We start from the raw sequence: 25268 nt of genomic DNA on the forward strand, positions 1-25268 counted from the left end.
AGTTTTCAAGGGTTGAGTGGCTCTTGCGGCTCAGTGCTCTGATTTTAGTGAGTCTTTAAGGACTTTGTCATCGAAGTGGCTCACTGGACACTAGAGCTAATTCTGGAAACCAACAGGAGAAGCATGATAGTCAATAAGAGAAGCACTGACAGTCTACAGAAGATTGATAGTCAATAGGAGAAGGGTTTGACAGTCTAAAGTCAGTACTAAGAGATCGCAGTCGATTTTGTGCACTCCGAATCACTGAAGATAGTAAAATTTGTCAACAATTGCAATAAATTGACGGAAATGTCGGCTCATTGAGTGTGGGCGGCGCCTTTTTGGTCCGGTACGAACTAAGGGACTTCACTCCAGACAAACATTGTGAGTCGACGGTGAGTGTCTTGTTATATTGTCATATTACAGACACTAATATACTATAGATACTGGTTAAACTTCATGGTAGAGCTGACAGCTACCGAGGAGCCTCTCAGGCTTAACTCCAGTGAATTCAGTGTTAGCTGGCATTAAGTGGAGTGATTTTAAAGTGATTGAACAAGACACTTCTGTTGCGCTGGAAGGTGAGGTGGACAAGAAGCAAGTTTCGTTTTGCCTACTAGGTATTCGTTCATGGCTTGAGTATTAATAGACTGGCGAGTCTAAAACTTGTATTTATATTACACGCAGGCATACACTCAACAAACACACACACATATCCTGAAACAGTTGAAACGGTTGAGCGCTTGCTCACTATTCGCCGCGAAAGATTTTTATAAAAACGACGTAACGTCGATTGTTCTCGTTGATTCTCTAGTTGTTTGGGATTTTTTGTTGTTGTTGAGAAAACAAAGCATGCCAGCTATTGTAACATTTACAGGGGTGGCTGAACAAATATGTCACACTCACCCAGTCACCTATCCGTCCTCACCATACACACACACTTGCGGACGCCTACACGCACAACGAACTTGGGTGCACGCCGGTTCGATACTCGTTTGGCGCAGCGAACATTTCCTCAGCCAAACTGTCAGGAATGGATATCTGTCTCCATAGAGGGTTAAGCTGAACTTTTACAAGCGCGTGAAATTATAACCTTAATTATATTTTATTCGTTCTCTGACACAGGCAATACCAACAATGTGTTGGACGGTGAGCTGTTGGGCCAAGATGGCCATGGTGACTTTGGTTTTCGGCGTGACACTGCACACTGTCGGCTGGACCTACATGAACTGGATGGCATATAAGACTTCCGGTTCCGTGCTGGAGAGAGTAGCGGGACTTTGGAATCAGAAGTCATGTAAGAACATATATCAACTTAAATATAAATCAGAACTTAAAAAAAAAAACAACAACAACAACAGAAATTCATTGCTTTAAAATAAATGCGTGGATTGAAATTATTGAATTTTATCACCGAAGAGAAGTCAGCAATGTGTTCTAAAGCTGCATTCTTTATCCCTATAGGTGTTGTGGATAATATTTCGGATAATGAAAGGTGTATTTTTCTGTCCGTTTGTGCAGGGAACAACATCATGGATATAGTGAGGATCATCGCGGCCACCTTCAACATATTCCTCCTGGTCATCTTCTTCTTGCCGATGAACTTGGAATGCCGAATGGCAATAGCCGCGTTTGTCCTCCTCTGCCTCGTGTTGCAAAGTGTCTGATACTCGTATATATGCGTTTATATGATTGTCTTCATGTTGAAAAGTGTCTGACGCTCGTATATGTAAGTCTTTCATTGTGTGTGAATATTTACATCAATTATCATGTTATCTCTTGTATATACACATCTGTACATAGCTATGGTATGATAATGTGTGTGAGAGAAAGAACAGAATGTAGAGGAACATCTTAGTCTGCTTTTGGTGATATTATAACATTCTTAGTTGTGTGTGTGTGTGTGCGTGCGTTTGCGAGCACACTGGAGGGCTCATGTCTACAAATAGACTTATTTGCCAACTTCGCCGTTTTAACGAGTACTTTATGTTTACACGCAGCTTGTATTTCATGTTGTGTGTATACCCATCTGTACATAGATATGGTACGTTAATAAACACGTGACAAGCATATTTGAATGATTTTATTTCTTTCTTACGTGTTCGAGTGCCGGTGTATTCTGTACTTTTTTCAATAGTCGAGAGGCGTGTGCAACATGAATCACAGATATAACATCTTGCAGCTGCTTCCCTTAAAACACATCGTATCCACATTTCTCAATCCGTTAAAAATATAATTATGGTTTGTCCACTTATGTCTTAATCCAGTACATCACCTGCATGATTCAAAACTGTAGTATATTGAAATGTTTACACTCCTGTCATACGGGACCATGATATCCTGTTATATGGGACCATGCCACTCCTGTCTTATGGGACCATGTCACTCCTGTCATGATGAGGCACTCAGGGCGCACGGGTGGGTTCGCTCGATATCGTAGTCCCGTAGACTAGACACTGCAGTAGTCAGTGTTGTTTACAGAAAAACAAGTATGACATGGACTTGCTCTGTGAATAGGCTCTATACAAACTGTGGCCGTGTTGATTAGTTTGAGAAGAAGAAAAAAAAAAAAGAAAAGAAAAGAGAGAAATATTTGAAACCGATGTTTTGAGCGTGAAGTCAACGATCATAAGTAAGAAACATGAAAGATAAGCCACTATTTTTTCTAGCGTCTTAAAGTGACCTTTCTATAAATACTTCTTATCCCCCTTTTTTCCTCTCCTTCTTTCCTTCACACAAAGACAAACGAACCGATTATTTTTTTTTCTCTCTCTCTAACACACATGTACGCACACAAAAGTGTACTTTCTCACAAACTCTTTCACTCGCACATACTTGCACAGACTCCACATCACTAGCACACATATGTGTGTGTGTGTGAGAGAGAGAAAATATACTCTCTCACATTTCTTATGCACACGTGCACACACACAGACACACACACACACACACACACACACACACACACACACACACACACACACACACACACACACACACACATTGATTTTATCAACGAAGGCGTGAACAGATATTCACTGAGAATAGGCAAGCATATCGAGGTAAGTATCTGGCTGACGCAAATACCTCTGTAACTAGACTTCCACTAAGCTGTTCGCGTGCTAGTGAACATAATTTTTCGAATGATAAGAAAGAGACACGAGTTGATTTGTGAAACAAATATGATTAGGTATGATAACGGAAGAAGTGTCTTGGTGGCAGACACGAGAAGAGTGACAAAAAGTAAAATGGCGACGGGAATAAAACATTACTGAGGTCGCCATCGGTGTCGGGATGTCAGCAATGAGCACAGGTGCTTCACTACCTGCTACTCTAGTCAGAGCCAAGATACTGAATATTTGTGTATGAGTCTGCGTTTTTATCGTTTTCTTTTTTTTTTCTCCAGGTGGACATGTATGGATAGTAACAAACGTAAGGTCTACAAATATGAATAAATATTTCTCTTCAAAAGTTGTGAACCTGTTTGGCAAGAATTAAGGCTTTGTACACAAAGAACCTGGTCACAAGTAGTGCCGTCAGAGGTTAACTGTTCAAAAAGTTTGTATGGCATGAATTAAAGATCAAAGGCCAGGTGAGGAAATTATGTATGATATGAATTCAGATCAAAAGTCATGCAGAGGTAAAGTGTGTTTATGAATTTTGCAACATCTGAACAGTATATAGTATACACAGGTAGTTCTGTGATTGTGAACGGTCGTCAGGCCAGCACAACTAAGCATATAAACACACGCACAGACACACTGACATACTACAAGCCCAGACGGAAAGGGAGATCTATAGAAAGTTCTACAAGCATACCTTGAACAAGTTTTCTTTTAAAAAGATCACTAAACAAGGCAATCCAAATCATTCAGGTAGCTGACAGGTCTGTGAAGTAGTGCTCTAAGGAGACGGTAAACATAAAAATACTAAGCCAGCCATTGTGCCTCGTAAACAAGTGTGGGAACTCGTTAATCTTTCTCTCTTTCTGTCGCTCTTGCTTGCTCCTTCTCTTGCTATCCTTTACTCTCCCTCTTTCTTTCTCTTTCTCCTATGTCTTTTGTTTTCTTTTCATTTTCCCTCTTCTTCTCCTTCTTTCTCTCTTGCTCTCTCTCTCTTTTAACTTCATTTTCTCTCTTTCTCCTTCTCTCTCTGAGAGAGTGCGTGCGTGCGTGCATGTTTGTGTGTGTTTATATAAGTGTGCTACTTGTGTCTTTGCATGCATTTATTTCTGTCTACCTGCCAAGCATGTCAAAGCGACAGATTGATCTTTGCTTGAGCTTTTTCTCAGTGTGTTCATTTATATTATCGTCGTAACAAAAAGCTAAAACAGTTCACTTTTCAGCTCTACTCGTCTAACTTTAACTTTTTTTCAGTACCTGAGCCTGAAACCTCCAAAAAATCAGTGACAAGTTCCGCAAAGTACCGTAACCCCTCCCTTTACTTTCGCAAGCTGCACTAAGTGCCTGTCTACCTGTTTATCCTCTCTATGGAGACGAGAATGGCCTGGGGATATACACACTATTCAAAAGCGCTCATTGGAATGGAAACCATCTGATCACTCAAACAAGCTGAAAGAGAAAGAAAGAGAGAGCACCAACTTGCGTACGATTCGCTTTGTACCATCCACACCCCACCCCACCCGTTAAATGATCTTTAAATCACTGCGCCAGCTATGATATGGTCTTAAAAAATAGGCACCGCGGAACTAATATCGAACGTAAACAGGTCAAGTCAGTTTTTAAGGCAGCCAAGCCCACAGCTCTTTATTTAAGGGTCGAGTAGACCCGAGGGTACATTGCTGTAACGATAAGGAGCTAGTCGGACCATTGACAGTCATCGAAGCGGTTCATTGCGGTAGAGCACGAAGATATTACCACAGATTCTGGTCTTCCACCTTTGCTGCAAAGCACCACAGAGAACTGGTGAGAAAAAGGGTTAGGTAACCAAATCAGCGCAGAGATATCGGGAGTTACTACTACTATACCCTGACACTGAAGTGATCGACGGTTAATTTAACGGTTTTACGATCGTCCGTGAAGGCTGAGAGTGCTTGGAGGTGCTGATCAAGTTTAATTCAGGTGGTAGAGGTGTTGGTAGGAGGGAGTGACGGATAGTCCGGGACAAAAAGCTCGAAGAAACATTGACGGTAAACAAGCGCTTGGAGCAGGTACAATCAAGAAGGAGTAAGTTTCGTTTTGTTTACCAGGTTTTGGTTTAAGGCTAAGATTGAATGGTATAGTTTTGTTTGAAGTTGTTGGAATGATACAGAGAGAAATAACTTTATTTCTACTCCGAACACAAAACACACACACATATATTCACGCGCACCTAGTCCTAGGCTCAAAAGAAAGAAAACGTGCGAACGTTCACTGAAACTTACAGTTGGCCATTCACTCAGATATCAATAACATAAAAAAATGTTGAAACAAATGCTGTTCTCGTTTTCAGTAAATAAAAAAAAAAATTGAACAGAAATGACACAAGAACCATATATGGAAATGTCAAATAAGTATTAGTTCTTTTTTGAGGATTCGATTATTTGTGATGATGTACTTCATTCTTAATGGGATTTTAGTTGTGATCGCGCATTTTAGTTGCTTTTGACAAGCCCAAATTTCTATTCTGTTTGTCACGGAATAGATAATAAAAATCTGTTTAAGTAAATCGAACAAAAAAATGAAATAAAAATAAAAATTAACAAACGATTGTAATTTATGGAAAAAGACGGACACTCCTACGTTAATAACATAATTGTCGTTCTGTGAAGGACACACAAGGCTTACAACTGACCCAATGTGTGGGACGGCGAGTGTCTGGGCCAAGTTGGCCCTCGGGTGTATGGTCCTCGGTATGACACTGCACATTGCTGGCTGGGCCTCCATGTACTGGATGGTGTACGAGACTTCCGGTTCCGTGCTACAGACATTCATCGGGCTCTGGCGTCAGAAGACGTGCCAAAATAATGTCTGCACAGAAGATGCAGTCGATAAATATGTGACAGGTGAGGAAGCAACTGAAAAAATTCCTATAAGTGAGCTTAATGGCTCTAGGAACAGTGAATGTAAGTGGTTCACTGTGCTCGTGGTACGTCAGAGCCCTACCTTGTATATGCTGAAATAAACTAGACACCTTTGTCTGCTAGGTGAAGGGTAAAGCCTCTTTCCACGGGACAGAGGCTTCGAACTAGCTATGAAGCGAGGGTAAGGCGTTGCCCTGGGGCAATATGGGTCATTCAAAGACAATCGTCTTGTTTCCGAAGTTATAAAGCGATGTCTGGACCTCGCAGATGTTCTTTTATCCCTGGAACCCTACGTGTAAAGCGGTGGCAAAGTTGTCTTAAGGTAAAGAAATATAAGAAGTGTCAGGAGGACCCGGACACCGCTTTAACCGAGACTCCTTTAGTTCTCCATTTTGCCCAGGGGTAAATGACTTACTGTCGCTTCAAAACTACGACCCCAGGCTATGGCGGCCTTAATTCCTTTTATATACGTTTTACGCCTGATAGTTTCAACGTTACTACTACTTCCACTGATGATGATGATGATGTCGATGAAGGCGCTTACATAAATAAAGTCGCACGAGCACACACTTTATCAGTAGCCATCAAATGCCTCTGACTAATTTATTCACTAGGTTTAAATTTGTCATGGAAGAAGAGTGAAACTATGTTTTTTTTTCCTGACTTTTATCCCTAAAAAAAAATTAAGAATGATGGAGGGGCAGTTGTCTCTGAATGTTTCTATCCTTGCAGCTGACTTCAACGCGGTGCGGGCGATGGAGACGATTACTTTCTGTGTGGCCGCCTTCACTGCCATCCTTATGACCATCTATGTCTTTGCCCCCAGCGCTCGCCGACAGTCAGTGGCCATTGTTCTTATGATCCTGTGCTTTATAGCAGGTACTTTATTTCATTTTTTCTTCATTTTGCTCGTTGGTTTTTTCGTTGTTTCGTTACGGGAAAGTCAAGTGTAACGGCAAGTTGGATTTACTTACAGATATTGACATTCTGGATTGCTTTCATTCAAAATTGTGTGTTATGCTCGAGGCATTTACTTACCATTGTGTCTGAAAAATCTGAAAGTCGGTTGTAGGAAGAGGAACTCTTTTGTGAAGGAAAACAAAGGGACTCTCATTCATGACGAGAGGAGTTATTTGACACGACGGTCTTCTCTATTTCACACTTCAACCAAGTCTTCTTCGATGCATTCGGGTTTGAAATTGTGTGGTACAATTCGCAGACCCACTATATCAGCATTTCGACTACTGCATTCACGAGACTGAAAACACGAACGTCTGCAAGTGGCAGATAATTTCGTTAAGTAACGATAACCCTTACTCAACAATAATGCAGTGGCTTCCCTTTCACTAATACCTGCGTTATAGACGCGATTGATTTGCAGTCCTAAATTTCAAGCCGGAGCGATTCAGAAACTCATACTGCTTTTTGTTTGAATTTTTAAAATCTTTTTTTCCTGTCTGTCTGCCTGTGAAGTGTAAACGTTTTTATTTTTTTAAACTCGAATTATGCATGTTGCCATTCTAAGCGTCAGACTTGTTCGACTTGATTGCAGGTGCCACCTCTATCTGTGGGATGATTATATGGCTCGTCACCTTGCCTAGCCCTTTCATCGTCTCCTTTTCTATGGGGCTCACAGTTCTCGGATTTCTGCTCATCCTCATCGCCGGAACACTGCTCATTCCTGATGTGTTCGAACCTATGGATTCCTACAACAGGTCAGGCCTCATCACACCCTACACCCCCCCGGACCGCCGCACTGTGGTTACCCCTCTTTCCTATAAAGGCGGTGGTGCTGTTAACAGGTGGTAGACGAATTCCTGTAAGTTCCCTTACCAGCAGAGTCGAAATTTTCACAAAATCTTTTGAAATTTGTCCTCATAGAGGCTAGGGAGATAGTCATTCTCCTAAACTGATGCTAAGATAGATAAAGAAAGGAAATAGATGTCCAAATAAGTGAATATTTTACAGTGTATAGTGCGTATGTATTATCTTCTGCTCCCCTTCTGTTCCATATTCTTGGAGGTCATATACAGGACTATAGTTCTTGTCCTCTTTACATACAGTTTTTGTCCTCTTGAGGATGTGTGAAAAATTGATGGACCTATGCACTCTGTTGTTTTTTGTCCTAAATAGTTAAGAGTTTAATTTCCCTCAATCTACTTGGCTGTGATATTTATTCTGTGTAACATGTTTCTGTGTCTTTGCCTCTTATGCACTTCTCTCTCTATGTATATATGATGTATATAATTGTGTGTAGAGGGTGAAAGAAGTGGATGTACGTGTGCATGAGTTACTATCATGTTGTTCTTACGCTGTATTTGCTAACTCATTGTAAGAGTCAGTCTATGGTGGACCCAGATAAGTTCATGCTGCTAGACCAGGGGTCTCACACTGACCACTCGTTACAGGCAGCATAGGAGTGTATTTGGAAGTATTTTAAAATCTTTCTGCCATCCAGCGTGATCACATGTAATGGAAGAAAGATAGAAAACAAATAAAGCTGTGATAATTATTTTCTTTACATAGTAAAAGTTTGTAAAAACATAGCAGAGGTGTTTACGATTTATTCATGAAAACTTTTTGCATAATACTTTACTTGACTACTTGTAATCTTTTGTAAAAACATCTGATATTCCGTCATTTTCAAATGCAGAAGAAAATTCGCATCTATTATATGATACCTTTGAAAATTAAGTTTCTGTTATAATGTCACCGGAAATTAGCATCTACTTACATGTCACTGGTGGAGCTTTTTCGGTCAGTGCAGAGAAAAACATTCAGTTGAACCCTATCGTCAAAAGTAGAGCCCGAAATATTTTTAGGCAAAAAAAAAAAAAAAAAATTCCAGCCTCATATATTTATAATTCTTGCTTATACTTCTGTCTTATTAGTGTCATAATTGAATATCTTTTACCTGGTTTTATTGATGCATCCTTTGTACATAAAATGTGTAATGAATCTATACAAATTATATTGAAATTATGTGACATTAGTGTGTGCGTGCGTATGTGCGTGCCCGTTTGTATACGAGTGTGTACATATGCGTGCCTGTTTCTGTAAGAAATTGCATGTGCACGTATTAGGGTAAAACACATTTTCACGAGAACTATAACATTGGCTGTGTGTGTGAAGAAGGGTAGGTGTCCGAAACTGTGTATTGCAATGCCTTCATATATTCTAATAAATTTATGCTACGAGCAAAGAACACAATGCTTCATCATTTCTTCGCTTTATTCCTTCATGCTTCGTCATGCCTCGACGAAGCTGATAACTACATACATTGAATGAAGAAACAGTGTTTGTTCCGTGTCACAACTTCCACCCCACCTTATTTCTTTATAAGCACCAAGTATTCTCATTCAAAGTATATTTTTATGTAGCGAAACAACGAGAGGAGAAAAGGAAATCAAAGAAATGTTTCGAAAGTCGCGAAATGTAAAGGTTTAAAGTGCAAAAATTATCACGTGAATAAACATGACACAGCAGCTGCGCATTTAGTCTTGATGTGATATGTAGGGATAAAATGTACTGGGGGATGATAATTGGCAAATGACAATACGTTCTATTCTACCAGTGCGAATGGCAAAATCAAAAACGACCGCGAACGGGAAAAATAGCATTACATACTATTGAATAGTAAAATAAAAAAAGTTCTTAGTCATATATTTCTGGTTAGGAATTATTGTCCTTTATAGACATCAGCTGTTGTTAAAAGCAAGCGTTTCACAAATTAGAACGACAGTCTAAACCAGATCGACCTGGGCAAAGGCCGGCCCGCGGGCAGGATCCGGCCCGCCTCCTGTCTCTGACCGGCCCGCCCGCCACTATATACACTATGTATACAGTATTGGGTAAAACTGAGTTAACTATATTAGTTCAAATACGCTTTTGCATACTCACACACATACAGAAAATTCTACCATTTTCGTCACATGTGTACATTAAGTAATGGGAGCAGTAATCAATAAACGTATTCCAAGACACCAGTGAAGTCCTTCTTGCACTCGTGTGTGCCTATGCCCTTGTGTAATCCACACAACCTACACCACTGACATTTATTTGTTATTCTTAGTCAATAAACTACATAATCGCACATCGCTTGCTGCCATGACGTGTCTTGCGCTGGAAGCTGTGGAGAGGCCGCTCGATGACCGAGTGAATCGCTGGGTGATGGAAAGTTTCACTTCTGGTTTCCGCGCGAAATACTGCGAGAATGAGTGGCAGACGTGTTAGCATCTCAGTAAACACTCTTAAACTCCGTCACCATCCTTGTCACATATTTATGCCCTTAAATATAAAGGTATTTCTGTGATAAAAATTCTTCAAAAGGCTGTCAGACAATGTCAGTTACAAATGAAGAGTTGCAATAGTTGTCCAGGGCTAGGAAAGGAGGAACGGATATCTCACCTTCTATAGGAATCCATTTGTCGCGTGCTGCGTCATAATGGTAAACAGGGTTTGCTCTGGTTTCTAAGGAAGGATCCCACCACTCTGCTTGAACGTACCTCTGTAACAAAGCAGATCGAGTCATCTGTGAAGTAAGGCAGCAAAAAAGCCACTACTGAGATAAACATGACATACTGTGACTATAAGCTAAGGCTAAAAAGATAATCAAGCTCGTGGGTCTTTTCACTGATGGAAACCAACAAATACGAGAGATACGCGATGCACAATACCAAATTTCCCTTCCCCCAAGGAAAAAACCCAGATACAAACAACTCTCTCTCTCGCGCACACACACACACACACTTGCAAAAGACAGTGCAAGAATACTAACCTGCTGATTGTTCAAGACGGAGGACTGAGCGTTGGAAGGCCGCTCCAGCTCTCGAAAAAGTTCCCGGCGTTCTGACGTCATTCTTCCGGCTTCTTCGACTTCCTGTACAAACGCCTGCAAGTTGTCGTTGTCTGCCTCCCGGTAGCATACTGAATTATAACATGAAAAGACATCAGTTGTTCTGCTGGCCGCAGGCCTGACGAGAGGGGGGGACAGGGAGGTCTAGTGTACCCGGGCCCGCGGCTGTCAAGGGGGCCCGGCCTTGGTCAGTGGATTTTTTTTTCTTCTTCTCCTTTTCTTTTTCTTTTAAAGAAAGGTCTAAGGACAGAACACCCAAGCATTACACATACAGAAGTTGAGTTTGAGTGTAGATATTGAGATTAGAATTGTAAACATACATTATATACTGGGAAAATAATTTACGATTACAAGTACAAGGGGCCCGGAGAGGTCGTCTGTCCCGGGGCCCGGGCTGGTTCTCGGCGGCCCTGGCTGGCCGTACACTATGCATAACGATAGAGAGGGTCTATATCTCTAACGAAATGTCAAAAACTTTCATGTTTCTTAACCTGTGAATTCTTTGTCCCTTTTCACATTTCTTTTATTTGCAAAACAAAAGATTTCTCTTCCTCAGATAATAATGTTTTCTTGCACCCGCTATATGGCGACGTTAGATGGTCAAAATTAAAGAAATGTTGCATGATGGCGAAAGGGGTGGTTGCGAGAACTTATAGTAAAGGGAAACTTACCCGCCAAAAACATGTCAACGATGACGTCAAAATGTCTGAGTCTTAAGTACCGGCCTCCAGAAGCCTCGGCAAGTTCCTGATAAAATGGAACAGCCTCCCTCTGATCGAGGGCTTGTACACCATACACCTGTTCACATGTTTTAAATTATGTTTAAAATATACATTCTGAGGTGGTACGAATATGTTCTGAAACAAAAAATAATTAAAATCATGCAATTTACGAGAGCATAATATTTTCCACTTGCTCTGTTTTTTTTTTAAAATTTTCTTCGGTACACAACCATGCTCAAACCTTTTCCTGACCACTCCAACCCGTTACTACTACCATTACTGTACAGCGTTAAAACAAATTAAGCAAGTGTTCGCAGCGCATGAAGTACCCCCATCTAATCAAAGACAAAAGTAAAATAATTAAGATAGGGAACAAAATGGAGACTAAAAAACAAACAAAAAATAAACATCAGACAACTAAACAATAAGTCAGGTGAGAGAGACAAAGAAGACAATATTATATATATATAATAGGCAAACATAATTATATATTTATGCAGTCCTCCTAGTACTAACCTTTACCCCCATTCCAGACAGCAGAGCCAGTTCATCCCGCCAGAAGACCTGTTGGTCGGTGTGTCCTTTGGGATGAGGCAAGCAGTCACCGATGACCACCAATGCCTTGGCTGCTTCCTCTGACCAGTCCAAACTTTGCGTTTTGCGTAACACCCACTCGTAACACTGAACATTGGAAATGCCTCTCTTTAGTCGTCACTCACATTTTCTTCTCTTTTTGTATTTGCAGGCATTTTAAGTAATAAATAATTCACACAACGCATTTCCTTGTGAAGGGGCAAGCTATGAGAAACGAAAGGAACGGACGAAGGCACGAACGAACAAACGAACGAAGGAGTCCGACAGTCGACCATACTACGAAGAAAAAAAAAAATTACACCGCACGACACAGTTGCAGACCTGGACAAACTGTGTTGACGGAGAAGAGTAAATTGAGGGGTGAACAGACAATTTTTTGGGATTAAGCAAAATATTTTCGAAAGAGGTGGGGTTTGAGGCAGACTTAAAAGTTTTAAAAATTTATCATGAGCTGTTAGACTACATCTGTCCTATAATGTATTCAGAAAACACTTTAGCCAAATACCTCGGGTGTATCCCCCCCGCTGGTACTGGGAGCGCCCATTACAAAGTTCACCAACGCCTGCGTGTCTGACGTCAGATCGATGCTCTTGATGACGTAAGTGCTCTGGTCACAATAGTCACCATGAGCTATGACGCCGATGCGAATCCTGGGAATGTCTTGTATGAGTCTCGTGCAGCACTCGCGAAGTTTGGATCGTACCTGGTACCAGGACAACCGAAAAATACTGCAGGTCATACCACAAGACTACAGTAAATGAATGTATGATCGATCACAACACGCGCAGAAGCTCCTGTGGAGCAGCACACAAGAAAGTCGGAAACATTTTTATTTTCAGGTAAAGTTAAGATGAAATGTATCAAAACAAACTGCACGATAACTTCAGAGAATCATTCATAATATTACACTGAAATAGTAGTGGCAAGCAAAACTTCAGGGCGTCTGTAGATGCACACAGTTAACACCAACCTCTTGCAGACAAGAGTACATGCTGCCAGTCGTGTCGAAGGAAAAAACGACTTCTACTGGACGACCACCAGCATGAAAACTGTCCTTGATAGCCTGCAACAGTCGTGACAATATTGTCCAATATTGTAAGAAATTTGTCTGTGGTAAGTCGGTGGTGGAGGGACAAGGGCTGAGATCAATGGCGGGAACAAAAACAGCATCCGAAATCCGCGTAGGAAAGACACACCAGACAAACTAAACAATATATTACTGATTCTTCAAGGAAATGACTTCATTGTTAAAGAAAACATAACAAACTAAAATTAAAACAACAAAAATACTTAAATAATACAAGCAAGCAATTTCAAACCGATAAAATGGGATGAAAAATCTTAAAGGCAATTAAGTTAGTCAAATACAGTTGTTGACAAACATATTTCACAGATTATTCAATGAAATGATGACATATAACTTTGCAATAATTTAGACAAAGTATTACCTGTAAATCTGCATTATCAACCTCCGATTCGTCCACTGTAGTCGCCCCATCGGGAGAACCTGCAACACGAGAAATCTGCGAACGTTTGTGTCGTAGCATCTTGAGTGTAAAGTTTCTAATCCTTTATGTTGTATACGCTCCACTAGTTTCGCCGAGCAGTTATAAAAAAAAACATGCTAGGCCAAAAGAACTTTTCCAAAAAAAATCAACATTTTCAAGTACCAAGTCCAGAGAACATACATTCATATTCACTACGGGTAGTTAATCTGTCTTGCTATGAGGATCGCACATTATTCAGAGCGATCTCAGATTTCAAGCTATTATTCCAAGTAAACTCAAACATGAGGCTTTGTAGATATTTCAATACTTTACCTTTCTTTTCTGCTTCCCTGAGTTGCACATCCAGCGCAGATCCATCTGCAAGTCCTGCTTCCAGCAGCGTATGACCTCTGACCTCTCTTCCATCGTACTGCAAAATATGTCAGAATCAAGTAAAATGCTTGTATTTATTAATCAGATACGATTTAGATAGCAGTAGTAGTGGTATTTACGTAAAGCTGGCCCCGAGGACAGTTGAGTTCTCATAACACCTCATTCCCCAACGGCCTGAAAAGGGTCGTAGGACAACCTTTCATTTTTCATTAAAGAGTATAGCCACCGGACAATAAGACTAGTCCAAATCAGATTGAACGAATAATTTGCCAATTTTAAAGTGAGAAGTTTGACTAAATAACGAAAGAAGGGGAGGGGAGGGGGGATAAAAATCAGTACTTTTAATGATATACGAGAGCTGTGTTCTTCAATCTCTTCTGCTATTGTGTTAATAACAGAGCTGACGGTTTCCAAATTGGTTGTGTTTATGGTCTTCTCTCCTAGGCCTTTTGGCAATGAAACCACCAACTTTATATCACGAGGCACCAGGATCTGAAAGGAAATAAACACATATGTTATCCAGCAAGAAACGAACATTAATCTTTTAACTGAAGGTAAAATGAAAATTCATTTAATGCATACCCTTCTATAAGACAGATATAGAAGGATGTAGGGAAGGAAAATAAAGATTGAAAAAAAAAAGAACGAAAGAGAGTTTAAAGATTAGTGGAAAAAGAGAGTAGACATTCTCAAACTGGAAGAAAGATAATACATGCCTTTACCTTTATTAAAAACAGACTTTTCTCTATAATAGTAAGATCCTACTATGATGACATTTGTCTTCAGCTCAAGAGATTGAGTTAAACTTACCTTGAAGATAAACATTTAAGTAAGCGTAAACAAAACTTACCTCGGCCTTTAATATTGTTTCCGGACGAACTCCAAGGTATGACATCGAATGTTTCTCGTTGAGAATTTTTCCTTGGTATTTCAATTTTACTTGATTGACTTTGACTTTTTCTTCTTCTGCAATCTTTGCACACAGTTTCTCTATTGTATCGTGCGACATCATCAGATACTTGGCATTTCTGCCTGTTGGAATCTTCACGTAAACATCTATCTTATGGCACGACATTGTTTTGTTTTGGAATGGTTCTTTCCCTCACCTGTCGTCTGCTTTTAACCAGGAAACCACCACTACTAAATATATCACTCAGTGATTTCTTAAAATAGTGGCCAATCAAAAAGTTTTTTATTTTTAGTATATTCCTCGACGAACGCTACATAACTAATACAAAAAGTAATTAGAAAAATAAAAAGGGTAAAGATAAACAACTATATTAGAAGTATATTTCCTGGTGTAGCGGTGTCATTTACACTTTGTCTCAGATTTTGCTGACAAATTTTAATAGATAAGGGAGAGAACTCTTAATACAAAAACTGTTGTTGCATAACAGTGGTGTTATTCTAGAGTTTGCCTATCAGCTACTTCATCTGAGCAAACGATTACTTCAGTCAACTGTGTCCTGATATTTCTGATGTCCTTACAAGGTTGAGCGCAGAACCTATTTAATATTGTAATTCTTACTGTATAAAAACTGTACTCATAAGACGATGAGTATTCCGACAGAGGGAGAGAAGGGAGCACACAGAGAGATGGGAGCGGGGGCTTTAATTGTGGTGACTATAAACGGGCTTAAAATATTCATGAAAGGTAGCACTAAGGCAAACAGAATTTAGTAAGCGATCGTTTCCCGTTCCGCGATGAACTAAATGAGATTCATCAAGGAAGGAATATTGATGCACATAGTACATGTACTTAAAAACATATTGGCTATAACGTATCCCGAAATTTAATCCACATTTTCCCCTTGAGTTTTTTTTAATGACTATATAGGTATGACAGAAAAAAGTCATACCTATTAAAACTAGAATGGTACATCCTCATATTTTTTTGTGCTTTTCAGTTTGGGTGTTGATTTGTAAATAGGCATAAATATAATAACCAAATTAAATGCATTGAATGTCTTTGTTACTCTTGAATTTCTGAAGGAAAATTTTATTTTTTTAGAAGTTGAAAATGTTCAAGACTCAAAAACAGTTTCATCAGCTGCTGAGGAAAAGAGAGAAGAGAAAATGACAGATGCACAGAGAGCTCGTGTAGAACGCAACCGGCAGAAAGCTATTCTGCTTAAACAGGCACGACTTGCAAACCATCCTTACGGTCAAGACAAAGATAGGTTGGTGATTAAACAAAAAATTGATATAATATGCACTGTTTAATAATACTTTTTCATTAAATAATCCATCATAACATATTGAAATGGAAAATTTTCTTTTGCTATAAAGCAGTGTAACAATAAAAACAATAAAATTAAAAATAATCTGTGATGATGTGATGATGAAATGTAAAATAATATACAAGACAGCAAAAGAAAAAAGTGAGTTGGAAGTGGGGGAAACCCACTCAACCATTACAGAATACCATAATCAAAACCTGACATTCCGTTAGCCAGTCTTCAAAAAGTGTGATGGATCACAACTAGGTTTTTAGCTATACGACTTTTGATTAATCCCTTATCCTTGGATCACCCGAAAATATATTTTGAAGAAGTTGCAATGTGTATCATGTGTGAAACTTAAGGCTGTGTTCTTTTTTTCATAGAAATTAAAACATATAGTCTAAAAGCTAGTAATGGATCAGAAAGTACAAAGGATTGTCTCAAATTTTTATTTTTTGCATTATTTGTAATATTCATTATCTGTTTGTGCTTGCTGAAGAGGGAACTGTTATATTTAAGAGGCGTTAGTGTTGCCTAGTTCATGCGTATTGATATTCTAAGAAAAAAGTGCAAAATATAATTTTGTCACGTAAGCAACAGCATCTTTGATCTTAAGGGTCTTTATAATTATTCATCCGTAGTATCATTTTCTATGATAAAAGAGACATTAACTGGAGAAAATGTCATTTGAGCAGCCTGATCAGTACATGGTGATATAATATGTGAATACGTCTGCCATGTTTGTAGGCTTTAAGTTATAGTCTAGCAGTCTTGTAACTTCTGTCATACAGGTGACATAGCATCTTCTTTCAGGCATAAAGTGAAAGCTCCACCCCGCACTATCGATACTGGAGCAGGATTCTTTATAGAGGAGGATGAAGAAGACCAGATTCAAAGAGAAATCAAGCATCCTTTGGGTAAGTAAGTTGAAACTGATCAACACTCAAGATATTGTTACATGATGTTTTATTTTTGCAAGATTTTCAGATCTGATGAAAAGTGTAGAATTTACAGAGTGATGTTAAAACATTTTAGTGACTCAGCAGCTGTGTCTGCTTTGTATGACTGACAGGATATGTTAAAACAAATCCCAAACAAACAGCATTGATTTTTTTTAAACAGATTTGTTTTTAGCAGTTGTAATCGTTAAAGGGTATTGTAGGTCTGGGTTTCTAAGCTGAAAAAGGAAGAAATTACATATTACCGTGGGTGCATTTACAGCATTGTTATGGCAAAATTTACACAGCCATCCATGGTTTCCAAGAACAACCTCATGGCGTTTTTATTATAAAATAAATAAATATCCTATTCAGGTTGAAGTAATGAGGCAGATTATTTTACTGATTTCCAGAAAAGTGTTTATACAGAAATTTTCAAATTTATGTTACTGATGTCCATTATTTCTAGGACCCATTATTCCACAGATCTCAGAGAGGCTGTTGTGTGAAGACTGTGGAAAGGAGTTCCTGGAGTCTTATCTTCACAATCATTTTGATGCTTTTGTATGTGACCTTTGCAGGTGAGCATCATCATCATCATTTAGAAATTAGTTGCGATAAAGAAAAGAAGTAACATTAGACTTTATGTGTTATTACCAGCAACAATAATTCATATTTGCTTGTCTTCAGTTGTATTAACCTTGTTAGCAGCTGCATCTATCCAGTTCCCCAGAAATACTGACAGGCCAACATAGCTGGTCATCAGCTAGCACCAGTGACAGAAGATGAATTGTAGGAAATAAATTATGCCTTTAAGCTTATATCATAGAACAGTTTCCTCTTTTAAAAATGTTCAGACCTTTTGAGGTAAACTAAATCAGAGTAAATTATAGGCAGAATATTTCCTAATACAAATGTTCAGGCCTTGCTGTGTACAGCAGCTTACCAGGGGAGGTAAGATGTGCAGCCAGCATAATTGTTGTCAATGTCATTTTTTATTTCCATGGGGCTATTTTTATAATATGTTGTCCTGATATCATCAGTTGGTAGATATAAAGATGATAGAAAGTGTGAGGACAAGTAGGTCAGCTAATAAAGATATTCCAGAATAAGGTATAATGGGATCGTGGAAACAGGGCCCATCCTAAATATGCTGCTCATCTTATTTACTGGAACCTGTTACATTCACTTAGCTTGGTACAGCTGCATACACCATCAGCCCATAGTTAACTGTACAGTAACTTAAAATGTGTTAGTTAATCACCTAAGCGAAAAAAGAAAACTCCCAAGTGAAGAATTTTTTGGGCTGCAGGGAGAATAAGGAGAAGTATGAACTGATCACAAAGACAGATGCCAAAAACAAGTATTTACTGAAGGATGCCGACTTTGATGTTAGAGAGCCTCCACTTAAGTTCATTCTCAGGAAGAACCCTCACAATCCACGATGGGGAGAGATGAGGCTTTACCTTGAATTACAGGTAACAAGTAGATTTCTAATACAGTAAAGTGTTCTAATGTTCTGTGAAAAGATCATGTGTGACAGTCCGTTAGGAAGAATTGTTGCTCAAGAGGCTTTTTTGTGATGCGGACAGCAAGATTTTACAAGATCAAGACATATGATGCTGACTTCTCTCTGCCTGGTAAATAATGATGGGAAGTGTTCTAAGAACAGAACTGTTGTCCTGACTACTGTTTAATTTGGTCAAGTATTCATCTAGGTCTAGGTACTGACTTTGTTGATATGCGGGTGCAGAGTTGAATTTTGACTGAAAATACTGTTATTGCTCTTACTTGCTATGATGCTCAAGGTTCAGGCACGTGCAGTTGAAGTGTGGGGAGATGAAGAGAAACTAGAGGAAGCAAGAGATCAGCGGACTGCTAATAAAGAAAAAGCCAAGCAAAAGAAATTCGACAAGAGGGTGAAAGGTAGAGATGAGACAGAAGTATCCTGTCATTTCTTTATTCATTATTGAATTAATGACATAAATATGTGAGTAATTTTTATGAATGGTACATCTTTGTCATCAGAAACAACAGTTTTCACTGAAATGTTTGCCTGTTTTTTCTTTATCAGCGCTCAGGATGGCTGTACGCAGCAGCTTATGGAGAAAAGAGATGACTGGCCATGAACATGTATATGGTGAAGAAACTTACAATGATGATGATGATGAATATTCAAAAACGTGCACAACCTGTGGTCATGTGATGACATATGAGAAGATGTAACAAAGAATTGATGAGCATTTTGGTCCTTGGTGCCTACAGCAATATCTGGGAGAGAAGTCGCTGAATGTGCAGTAATGATGCTGAACTCATTAGGGCATTAGTGTTTGCTGCTAATCCGCAAAGAGACTTGCAGCTATTTGAAAATTCTGCTCAAGAACTTTCTATTGTACCTGGGAAGGAAATGTGTTCAATAAATGTTTTATATACTGCAGAATTCATTTTTTATGACGTCATACATTTATACTTTATAGCTTTGACCTAAATCCAATTTATATATATTATAGAAGCCAGATTCCCATATCTGCAATCTTTTATTGCCCATGAAATTATTCCTTGTTAAAAAAATGTCAAGCAGTTTTGAAAATAAGATATAGTAGTAGCAACTATCTATAGTTTGTAAAATGATCATGTAAATCAAGTGAAAGGGTGGGTAACAGCATAGATAACACTGGGGTTTAGCTAGAACATGTCAAATATCCCAATAAATTCTTTATTCAACAGCTTCCTATGATACTTTGCATTCTCTTTTCATGGAAAGCTAGAGACCTTTGTTTTATGTGGAAGATCTGTGCTGATCCTCTCGTCTCATTGTAATAACCACAGTGCAGATCTTCTCACCCTGCCATAGTCTTCCAAGGATGTACTCTCCTCATAATCCTTTGCATGACCATATACCAGTTGGATAAAAGAAGAGCAAGTTGTTTATCCCGACTACCCAGCACAACGGTGACAAAGTGATATAGTTGGGTAGATCCTGTGGAACTAGAGTTCATATACAAGTGTTTTGGGCATGTTCTTCTTTCTCTGCACATAACGTCTGTTTACAGTGCTGCTACCTTGCCATAAATATAGCCTCATTTCACTAAAGTGGAAGAAAAAAAGCTAAACTGCGACTAAAGGCAAGGAGAAGTTCTGTTTTGGGGGTGTGGTTTAATCACACAAGCAAAAGTGTGGAAAAAAGGCAATGCTGACGTGTGCATGCATGTACACACATGCATCCATACAAATTCAAATACATGAAAACTGGTAACATTTATTCATAGGTATTATGTGGAAAATACAATGCACATGATTCTGATTGCATTCAGTCTTGTAAAGTTGTAAGACGATGGTCCTCTTTTACTTCTTCTTCTTGCTAGCTGCCGTAGAAGCTACAGTAACTGGAGGCGCATATTTTACCTGAGAAATTCTGTTGATGTAGTACAGTGCCACAATGGAGAAGATGAAGCTGAAAGACACATGATAAGATTTTCATTCATGTGCTGATGTCCTAAAATGTCTAATTTATACCATTCGTGTCTTTTTATTTGATTTAAAAAAAAAAAGGTTATATTTCGAAGAGGCATGAATAGATGTAACAGATGATTAAGCCCCACTAAATAGCCTGAAAACTTAAGGAAATAAGTACAGCTATATGCCTTTCTTTGTTGTACTCCCTCATTTCTCTGGTTTATTGTCCTTACGTTTTTACAGTCTATGAGAAATGAATGGCAGAAAAATTCATGTGACTGCTGAGAAATAAATCTTTTTTTCGGTGGAAATTGTTTTTGCTGGAAGGAAAATGATGATTAACTAAATTCTTCGCTGCTAACACAACTTTCTCAATAGTTACGTGCAAGAAAACAATTTTAAATTTAGCTGCAGAGAAACTTTGAAGACATTACATGGGCATCAGAAGTAAAGGAAATGTATTGAAAAACTGCAGTAAAACTGAAGACAAGCATTTTATACATACCATGTTGTAACACAAACCCTGTGTACCAGCCCTGATGCAAACATCGCAGCTAGCAGACAGCCGATAACTAAAACAAACAGATGGAGACCTGATAAGTATACAGTGTTCCCTCGCTACTTCGCGGTTCATCTATCGCGGTTCATCTATCGCGGATTCACTACTTCGCGTTTTTTTTTTGAGTGAAGTATCAGATCGATATTTCCGCGCTGGGAATTATCGTTCTACAAAATACCATAGATATTTCAACAGGAAAAAGTCGAAAAATGTAGCTATATTAGTATTTCTATTAAAATACCATGGTTATTTTGTAGATAGAAAGAAAGAAATAATTGTGTAACAGAAATCCATTGCTATGCGTAAGCGACGAGCCATGATTGTTATCTCCCATCTCGCAGCCAGTTCGCATCAGTTTTTTGGGTTTCTCTGAGTAAAGTTATAATTTTTTTACACTAATTTGCATTAATACCATGATTACTATATTACTTTACACTCACATGATATTGTTTTACGTGTATATATTATTATTGCATGTATGTCCCTACTTCGCGGAAATTCGTTTATCGCGGCTGATCATAGCACCTATCCCCCGCGATAAACGAGGGAACACTGTAATGCTTTTTAGTTTTAAGCACTTTGCTTAGATTGAAGATATATTTGTTCAGTCTAAACTTGGCACATACGTGCCAAAATTTCACAAGTAGTAACATACAAATGAACCTTTTAAAAAAATCAAAACCAAAAAACTTTAGAATACAAAGAACAATCTCAGGTTTTTATATTCTTTGCTAACTTTTCTTCCACTAATTTTTTTTGAGCCTATGATCACCTTTTTTTTTAAGTTCCTGTAATCTATATAAGTTTTTAAAGTAACTCAGACACAAACTACTTATTGTTAAGTTTTGGACACATTTTATATAAGAATACTCCATTCTATTCCTAGCAATGAACACTTACCTTCAGGAAACAATTTAGATTGGAATCCTTTGAAAAAAAGAACTTGCTCCAAGTTTGAAACAAACTGTTGCATGTCAAGGAGGGTTATGAAACACGTTACACATGATTTAAAAAAAAAAATTTCTGATTTTAAAAGCACACCTACAAGCAGAATAAACTAATAATTTTAACAAAAGAACATGTCTGATGATTTTTTTAAAAAAACTGACTATTGTCGATGAAAATTATTGTCATATAAGTAATCCAACTCCTCAATTTAACAGTCACATTCACTATCCCTAGTTGTGATTATTTTGTAATCTTTGCATCAATAGAAAGACAAGTCAAAGTAGAATTAGTAAAGTGCATTTTCCCATGAGGATGTAAGATCAATGCATTGTATATACAAGACTACTAGCAAACCGACAGTCAACCATAAAAGAAACACATGCATCAACAAATGGATGATACCATGGCAAACATTAACTAAGAACTGAAAAGTGAGTGAAATAAAATGCTTCTTTGTGTAAGATTTTTTTTCTTTAAAAAGCTGGGTTTTGAAACCAGATTTAAAGATTTCAAATGTAGCCATGGTTCAAACAGGCAAAAATTGCAAACGGTGGAGCATGAAGAGGAGAATGCGTGCCTACTGAAGTTCTCTTTTCTAATGTATGGCACAGAGGACAACACAAGCCGCCTTAGGAGTACAGTAATAAAGATATTAACAAAATTTGCATAATCATTATTTCATTGAAGCCTTTTAAATTTATGCTAGCATGGGCAGCAAATAAAATGTACTGGTTGTAAATACATACAAATACCCCTGAAGCACATGAGTGAGACTGCATCAGTGCATGCACAATCATGACCACACCACCTCTCCAAACCCCACTGACAGATTAGCAATATGTTTCAAGGATACAGTCAGCAGAAGAATAAATATTATTGACCCAAGAAAGCCACCAGCTATGGTCATGTATTCAGTGCCTGCTATCTGTTGCCGGAAGATTTGTTGAACAGCAAACAAGACAATGGCTAGTGTCAGTGACACCATACTGGAAGTAGCTGTAGCTAAAGCTGTAGACAAAGATTACAGTGTTTACCAAAGGTATAAATTAAAGTGAAGAGTGATCATAACTTAATTTATGAATAAAATAAATCTGTCTTTGGCGAGATTATCGTTCTTACACTATTTTCCCAACCCACCCACTTCGACATCCAAATGCAATGCAGATAGCCCTCACAGCACATGCACAGACAAGTCACAAATGTGCTACTAGTCAATGAGAAAATGAACTTCTTAAAGGCAGTGTCATTATTACTAAGACTGTAATAAGAACATTGAACTTCTTTGCAATTATACAACTTGTAGTATACCGTACTCATTTGATTCACCACTGTAATATTTTTTTATTTTGTCTGCAAAGAATTTTTCTACTTCTGGTGATTTTTAAAATGAATAAGTAAAGCAAATATACCAAAAAGAACCGTTAATAAAATATATCCCGGTATGTAAATAGCTCATATCTGGCATTCGTACCCATTTTTAAAGTTTCGACGTGTAAGGAAATCAGCGTCGTCGCTCTGTGCCAGTCGGCTACACGTAGTTTCCGCTTTGGGTCACCGCGCATGCGCCCTAATAGAGGTCACGACCTATACCCTATCGAGTCTGGTTTTCGTACATACACTGTCGTCATTATGTCTTACTGTGACTTTTAGTATAACGTTAAATTAGTTATAAGCGTGATTATCTCTTTTTCTATAATTCTGCTCTCTCTCAATATAATTATGTCAGTTTAAAGCATGACTCCCAAAACATCGAAAGTCGAAACTTATGATCGCTTTTACGTAGAGGCCTCCCACCCAAGGTAAACGCACATGTAACCATGGGAAAAAATGAGAATATACCACCTGTTACTTATTCATTAGTAAAAACAATTCTGTTAGACAAGGCATGAACTCCCATCTTTCTACACATAATAAAAATTCCCCTTTGTTTTTGGGTAGTGCTTTTGCTTTGTAGTAATTATATTCTTCTTGGTGTATATATATATAGTCGCCCCCAGTGGAGAATATTAAGGGGCCGCAACCACACCCCTCCATCGGACCCCGTTCTCCTCCCCTATATACATGGTTTGATATATTTAATCAATTTGCATTTTATAATTAAAATGGAATTAAATATAGAGGTTATAGGTAAACATGTTTTTCGTCAAAGCGGTAAACAAATGTTAATTGCCAGGGAGCGAATAGTTCATTTTGTTTATTTTGCATGTACGTACGTACTCTGTGCCTGCAGTAAGTGTTTGTGGATATCACAAAGTTTGCTGTGACGTTTACATCTTGTTTAGAGGCATGTACCTGCTGGTAGGCCCCCCTCTGACAAAGAATTCGAAGCAAGTGAGTGCTCATGGCGGTTATTAAAATGGATTAAACAGTGGCGGCTGATATACATGAAGGCCACCGCCGTTGTGTTGGGAGCTGCATTTAAGTTTGAGCGAAGACCGAGAGACAAAAACTGCATGGTTAATGGTCGTCTTGACCCGAACGACCCAAGTGCATACAGAAGACGCAATAGCGAGATCGTTTTAGAGATGTGCTCACGGAGCATATGCCAAGTTAGTTCCTGCTGGAATGACATGTTCTCAGTGAGTCGATGAAGGTGAAGGAAAGACGGAGTCCTTGTAGAGGTCAAGCAATCAATCAGTGGCTGGGGGAGGGGAGGGTTGGCGGTGGGGTGGGGGAAATGCAAAGTGTAATTAATGTAGTTACTATTGATAGCAGAGAGAGGACGAGAACAATAATGCAGTTATGGTATTGATAGGAGAAATAGGGCAAAGGCAGTAATGCGACTAGCGTTAAAGGCACCTGAGAGAACAGGTAAGGTGAGAGAATTTAAGATTAAGGGCTTTCATGTAGCTGCCGTGTACAGGTAGAGACGCAAGAACGACTAATAATGAACAGTTTCTATAGAGGAAAGTGGTAATGATTAGTATTTGAAGATGAAGTCAAACTGTCAACTCTCGTTTTTCAGTGCAGAGTACACAACAACTTTCGAACTCTTTTGTCATAAAACGTTTTTCCTGTTAAAAAAAAATCGATCCCAGGATTCCTTCAGTTTCTGCAGTTGAATTATTTCTACTGGTTACCCGGGGGACAAAA

The 25268-nt window shown here is 38.6% G+C and overlaps 4 protein-coding genes and 1 long non-coding RNA gene across 8 annotated transcripts; 3 read left to right on the forward strand and 2 right to left on the reverse strand.

Annotated features, from left to right (window-relative positions):
* The first annotated feature begins 184 nt into the window (after positions 1-184).
* LOC112554119 lies at positions 185-2811 on the forward strand. Of its 3 annotated transcripts, none has more exons than XR_003097203.1 (3): positions 185-374; positions 1105-1276; positions 1501-2810. It is a non-coding gene; the product is annotated as an uncharacterized LOC112554119 (long non-coding RNA). The 3 variants fall into 3 exon arrangements; XR_003097205.1 differs by lacking the exon at positions 185-374 and adding an exon at positions 382-599 and having other exon boundaries at positions 1501-2811; XR_003097204.1 differs by lacking the exon at positions 185-374 and adding an exon at positions 382-560 and having other exon boundaries at positions 1501-2811.
* Positions 2812-4671: 1860 nt separating this feature from the next.
* Positions 4672-9203, forward strand: LOC112554534. Its single transcript, XM_025222335.1, has 4 exons — positions 4672-5165; positions 5750-5983; positions 6734-6880; positions 7554-9203. The coding sequence occupies exons 2-4, from the start codon at positions 5776-5778 to the stop codon at positions 7808-7810; spliced, it is 612 nt and encodes a 203-aa protein (XP_025078120.1). The 5' UTR covers positions 4672-5165; positions 5750-5775; the 3' UTR covers positions 7811-9203.
* A 93-nt stretch (positions 9204-9296) lies between these two features.
* On the reverse strand, positions 9297-15158 carry LOC112554533. 2 transcript variants are annotated; one of them, XM_025222333.1, is made up of 11 exons: positions 14903-15158; positions 14392-14544; positions 13993-14089; positions 13621-13679; positions 13143-13235; positions 12678-12875; positions 12095-12259; positions 11528-11654; positions 10779-10927; positions 10409-10508; positions 9297-10206 (listed from the first exon to the last, which is right to left on the reverse strand). In XM_025222333.1, exons 1-11 carry the CDS (start codon positions 15125-15127, stop codon positions 10082-10084), a joined length of 1491 nt encoding a protein of 496 aa, XP_025078118.1. In that variant the 5' UTR covers positions 15128-15158; the 3' UTR covers positions 9297-10081. The 2 variants fall into 2 exon arrangements, with proteins under 2 accessions (XP_025078118.1, XP_025078119.1); XM_025222334.1 differs by lacking the exons at positions 9297-10206; positions 10409-10508 and having other exon boundaries at positions 10803-11096.
* A 242-nt stretch (positions 15159-15400) lies between these two features.
* LOC112554558 (DNA repair protein complementing XP-A cells homolog) lies at positions 15401-19944 on the forward strand. The gene is made up of 7 exons (XM_025222372.1): positions 15401-15543; positions 16064-16232; positions 17088-17191; positions 17682-17793; positions 18525-18690; positions 19021-19138; positions 19287-19944. Exons 1-7 carry the CDS (start codon positions 15531-15533, stop codon positions 19436-19438), a joined length of 834 nt encoding a protein of 277 aa, XP_025078157.1. The 5' UTR covers positions 15401-15530; the 3' UTR covers positions 19439-19944.
* Positions 19945-20453: 509 nt separating this feature from the next.
* On the reverse strand, positions 20454-23762 carry LOC112554559 (keratinocyte-associated protein 2-like). Its single transcript, XM_025222373.1, has 5 exons — positions 23647-23762; positions 23029-23183; positions 22128-22191; positions 21174-21240; positions 20454-20666 (listed from the first exon to the last, which is right to left on the reverse strand). Exons 1-5 carry the CDS (start codon positions 23735-23737, stop codon positions 20558-20560), a joined length of 486 nt encoding a protein of 161 aa, XP_025078158.1. The 5' UTR covers positions 23738-23762; the 3' UTR covers positions 20454-20557.
* Positions 23763-25268: the final 1506 nt, after the last annotated feature.

Source organism: Pomacea canaliculata, linkage group LG13 (assembly GCF_003073045.1).
Source record: "Pomacea canaliculata isolate SZHN2017 linkage group LG13, ASM307304v1, whole genome shotgun sequence".
Lineage (NCBI taxonomy): Eukaryota > Metazoa > Mollusca > Gastropoda > Architaenioglossa > Ampullariidae > Pomacea > Pomacea canaliculata.